Source organism: Gekko japonicus, unplaced genomic scaffold, assembly GCF_001447785.1.
Source record: "Gekko japonicus isolate JY-2015 unplaced genomic scaffold, Gekko_japonicus_V1.1 scaffold824, whole genome shotgun sequence".
Taxonomy (NCBI): Eukaryota; Metazoa; Chordata; class Lepidosauria; order Squamata; family Gekkonidae; genus Gekko; species Gekko japonicus.
In genome coordinates, this window is record NW_015171528.1 from 257,426 (window position 1) to 262,464 (window position 5,039).

Below are 5,039 nucleotides of genomic sequence, written 5' to 3' on the forward strand. Positions count from 1 at the left end.
GAGCATCACTTGCCCCAGAGCCCCTATCTATACCTTGTGGCTAATAGCCACTGATGGACCTCTGCTCCATCAGGGGAATGGCAAACCTAGCTGCATCCCCCCGAAAAAATCTTTGGACCACTCCAAGTGCCACATCCCCACACTACAGAGTGTGATATAGGATGCAGCTTCTGGTGCCACAAGCTTCTATTTGGACAATCACCAACAGGCCTGTATTTCAAAGGAGATTTGTACAAGAACTGGTATGGCCTCATGCCCTCCCCACCCCAAAATAAACAACTGTCACAGGTCATGCACCCTTGTGTTCAGCGGACCAGGAATTCCAACTGATCTCAAGATGACAGAGATCATTCAGTTCCCCTGGAGAAAATATTTGGTTTGGGAATGAACTTTATGGCATTATATCCTCCTGAGGTCTCCTCTCTCCCCAACCCTTTTCAGGCTTCAACTACAAAATCTTCAAGGATTTCTCAAGCCAGACCTGGCAAGCCTATACTGCTTCTTAGAATTTTAAAAAATCTTACTAAGCAGTGATGCTATGCTGAACCAGAGAGATCTTTTATCTTTACCTGTCTTTCCACTCAAATCTTGATGCAGAAATATAACTTTTGCAGAGCAATCCTACTTCAGTGGTTTAGAATTTTGCTGTTAGTCTATTAGAAACAATACATTATGGTAGTTACTGTTTTGTGCTTGAGCACATTGTAGGAGAACTACCGTAGCAACAGTATCTCCTAGGAGTTCTGAAAAAGAGAGAGTTCTACAAACAGAAGGATTGCAGTTCGTATCTCCGACACTTGTTACATACTCTGGTCTGTTCTCTGGAAGGAGATTTACAATTACAACCGAACAGTGTAAAAGGAGGTAACTAGGGAGCTCTGTGTCTCTCACTGTCTCTTTTTCTAAAAGAGGAGCTGGCACAATGAAGATTCCAGTGAAGACAGAACCAACCATACCAGAAATCTTGGAATATAAACTAGACTACACTCCCGACCTACGGTGTGAGAAACAAACTGACTTGGTTCCTGTTTGCCAAAGCTGCAAATCTTGCATCTTGTCCTGGAAAATTTTTGCTACCCGAGAATGGTTCACAAGAGCCAGCTCTGCTACTCAGAGACAATTTGTAGTGGGAATCATAAAAAGATTCAAAAATCAAGACCTGCTGAAATATACCTGGAACCTCTTGAAGTCCACCTACAGCAAGGATTTCATTTACAGCTGTTCTTCCATCACTTCCAGCTTCCAAACATCTTCCACCTTGAATCGGGCACTAAATCTGCAGACACTGAAGCAGTCCATGTCAGACCTTTGGAAGTGGTTCTTAAATGCCAGTTTCTGGACCAAAGCAAACTATACTCTGTTCTTGCTGCAGATGTGCGACTCAGAGTTGCTGCTTATGGCTGCCAGCCTGATCCGTATCCTCTTGGTCAAAGATGCGAAGATCTCCTCCAAAACTTTGACAATTGGTAACAATGCAGGGGTGGGGGGTGGGAAAGGGAATGCTGTTTCTGGCACTTAACAACAAAATAATAAATGGAATAAGTAATATAGCTTCCTTTATGACTGCTCTTATCTCTAGAGAGCTCAAAGTGGGACAGATTCATCGCATGCCGTTAACCATCATAGTCAAAAATGGGTAGTTTTTTTAGTCAGAAGTTTGGAGGCCCACTGGCATTCCTAAATTTCAGTGCAGAGTAAGGTGTTTAGTAAATGGTCATTTAGAAATCCTAAGCAGGCCCCTTCAGAAGTAAGTCCCATTTTATTCAATAGGGCTTTATTCCCAGTGTACTTAGAAAAGTGTAATTTGTGCAATCCTGTTGAAGTCAGTGGGCTTAAAAAGGTGTGACCCTAATTAGGATTGCATTGTTAACTCCAGAGAGTAGTGATGTAAAGTATTTCTGATAAATAACTTCTACTGAATTGGTTACAGCTTTTTAATACAATAAGCAAAGCCCTTATATGGCTCATTTGAGATCCAGAACGGTCAGATGTATCTCTGAGGTTTCTCCAAGACAGTGCTGGTCACAAGGACACAGTATGTTTGGAATTCAGAGAAGTACTCACATTTCCTCATAGCTCATAGAACCTTCAGTATGAGTTCAGGCTCATAAACATGTTTAAGTCTCATTCACATGCACTATCCTCCATGAAAAAGGATTAGATGAGATACACAAACAGGAGCTATTCGTTTACCTGGACAGCCCTAAAGGTTCAACTCATTATATGACAGCATGAGCCCAAGGCTCACTTCCATGCTATGGTTTATGTACAACAAAAAGATGGGGTTATATGTGAACTATACCTATAACTGCAGTATGAAGAGTCATACCATGCACAGTTATAACAAGGTGGACTAGGTAGTAGAACTTAGGTTTAGGGATTACAATGGATCGTAACTGAGTCAGTTGGGCTGAGGCAAGGAGTGAAGAGCACGTGGTGGGTTGTTGATAGAAGGTTGGGGATTTTTCTTTCTCCCTTTGCCTTCCTAGCTGCTGTGTGGGAGCTGAGAGAGAGTTGGGTTCTTTGTAGCCTGATAGAGAGTGGTTCTGTTTAAGTCTCTTTGGGGCTGTTTGTGCTTTGGGGGTTGTTGGAGGCTGAGTGAGTTGCTGTGGAGTGCTGTTGATTGCAAGCCCCCCCCCATATTGTGCTGGGCTCTGCTGTGCTGGGCAGGAAGGGGCCTTTTGAAACAAAAGGCTGCTCCTCGCCTGAGGCGTCAGCCTTAGGCTCTTGCCCCATGTGTCGTAGCCTGTGGGTCTTGCTTGGAGCCCTTGTAAGAACCTGAGTAGAGGGCTGCTACTGAGTTCTGGGGAGAGAATTGCTGGCAAGGTAGCCATTTGGTCAGTCTTAGTTTTCAGGGTACATTACCACAACAAGAGTTTACGTCCGAGTTTGAGGAAAGTTCCTGAGGCTGTAGAAGATAGTATTGCTCCAAGGAAGATGGATAACGAAGGATCTATTCCAGTGACCTGCGTGGGTTGCGCCATGATCATTTTTCTGCCATGCCATGAAATGCATTACACATGCTGCAAGTGCAAGCTTATAAGAATGCTTGAGGAGAAGGTGGGAGACCTTGAGGCACAAATCTGTACACTGAGGAACATCAGGGAGGTAGAAAGCTTTTTAGATGTAAAGGAAGAGGGGCTCCTGAGAGAACGGCAAGAGCTAGCAAATCCTGAGCAAGAGGAAGGAAGTAAAAAGGAACAGGTGGGTGAGTGGAAGAATGTGACCTTGAGGAGTAAGATGATCAGGAAACACAGCCAGTGGAGCTGCAAAATCGATACCACCTGCTTCTGATGATGGAAGATCAGAATAGCACACTCCGAGATCAAAAGGATTTCCGGACAAGGAATCTTGAGAGGTTTGTTGTCTTCCTGGAGCATGTATCCGAGATGTGACTGAGAGAATACCAAGACTGGTCAAGACCTCTGATTGCTACCTGCTCCTGCTGATCCATGTGAGAACAAATGATACGGCCCGAAGAAACCTTGAATAGATCTCCAAAGACTATGAGGCTCTGTGCAAGAAGGTGAAAGATTTGGGGGCACAGGTGGTATTCTCCTCCATTTTACCTGTTGAGGGCCACAAAGAATGGGAGGAATGTCTTTGCTGGAAGACTTGTGAACCTGATCAGGAGGGCTTTAAACTGAAGACATCGGGGGTGGGAAGAAAAAGCCTGATGTTGTGCGGCATCCCCAACACTAAGTTCAAGAAGGAGAGTGACCAGAGAATGAATGAACGGGAGAGAGATGAATTCAGTAATTTCCGTGTAAAATCAAAGGGACCTACGGTAGGAAAGGATGTCTGTAATCTGTGATGTCTTTATACTAATGCACAGAGTATGGGAAATAAACAGGAGGAACTTGAACTTCATATAGTGGAAAGTAAGTATGATCTGATAGGTATCGCTGAGACTTGGAGGGATGAGTCTCATATATGGAGCACAGTGATTGAAGGATATACCTTGTTTAAACAGAACAGAATAAGCAAAAAAGGAGGTGGTGTGGCACTATAGGTCAAGAATGAATACGCTTGCACTGAAATTCAGGATTTTGAGAGTTGCCCTGTTGAAAGTGTGTGGGTAAGGATAGAGCAGGGGGGAAGGAGGGGGAAATTGTTGTGGGGGTATACTACAGACCTCCAAACCAACCAGAGGAACTGGATGATGCATTTGTAGAAAAGCTTGCTAAACTTTCACAGAGACAGGATGTAGATGGGAGATTTCAACTATCCAGATATTTGCTGGAAATCTAACTCACTAGACATGGGGCATCCCGCAGATTCTTGAATAGTCTTGCGGACAACTTCATCTCTCAGAAGGTGGAGGTGGGAACCAGAAGATCTGCTATCCTAGATTTAATCCTGACTAACAGGGAAGAACTGCTTGATGAAGTGAATGTTGTGGGATCCTTGGGGAATAGTGACCATGTCAGCTTGGAATTTGACATAGAGAAGGATGTGAAACCAGGACATAGTAGGACTCGTATCCTGGACTTCAGGAAAGCTGATTTCAAAAAACTCAGAGAAATATTAGGTAGGGTTCCATGGCTGGAAATGCTGAGGGGGAAATCTGCACAGGAAGGATGGGTGATGCTGAAAAATGAAGTGCTTAAGGCACAATCGCAAACTGTTCCAGTAAGAAAGAAAGGTGGGAGATGGGTAATGAAGCTGAGGTGGCTGAACAAGGAACTCTGAAGAGCTGAGACTAAAAAGGGAAATATACAGGAAATGGAAGGAGGGTCAGATTACTGAGGGTGAGTACAAGAAGCAGGCTTCAATCTGTAGGGATGTGTCAGAAAGGCTAAAGCGCAGATGGAACTGAGGCTTGCGAAGGATGCTAAAAACAACAAGAAAAATTTCTATGCCTATGTTCGGAGCAAAAAGAAGAACAGGGATGGAGTAAGCTCATTGCTAGGAGAAGACGGTCAAGCCTTAACAAGGGATGGACAAAGTGGAATTACTCAACTCTCACTTTGCATCGGTCTTTAACCATAAGGCGAGCTGTATGCAAACTGAAGAATGCAGGGCATATGAAGGAAGGA

General features: G+C 44.0%; 1 protein-coding gene across 1 annotated transcript in view; it reads left to right on the forward strand.

Moving 5' to 3' along the window:
• Window positions 1–1,297: 1,297 nt before the first annotated feature.
• LOC107117406 (F-box/WD repeat-containing protein 10-like) overlaps window positions 1,298–5,039 on the forward strand; it is a 44,623-nt gene continuing 40,881 nt past the window's right edge. Inside the window, 1 exon segment of the mRNA XM_015419518.1 lies at window positions 1,298–1,466. Within this exon segment, the coding sequence (XP_015275004.1) occupies window positions 1,298–1,466 (169 nt within the window).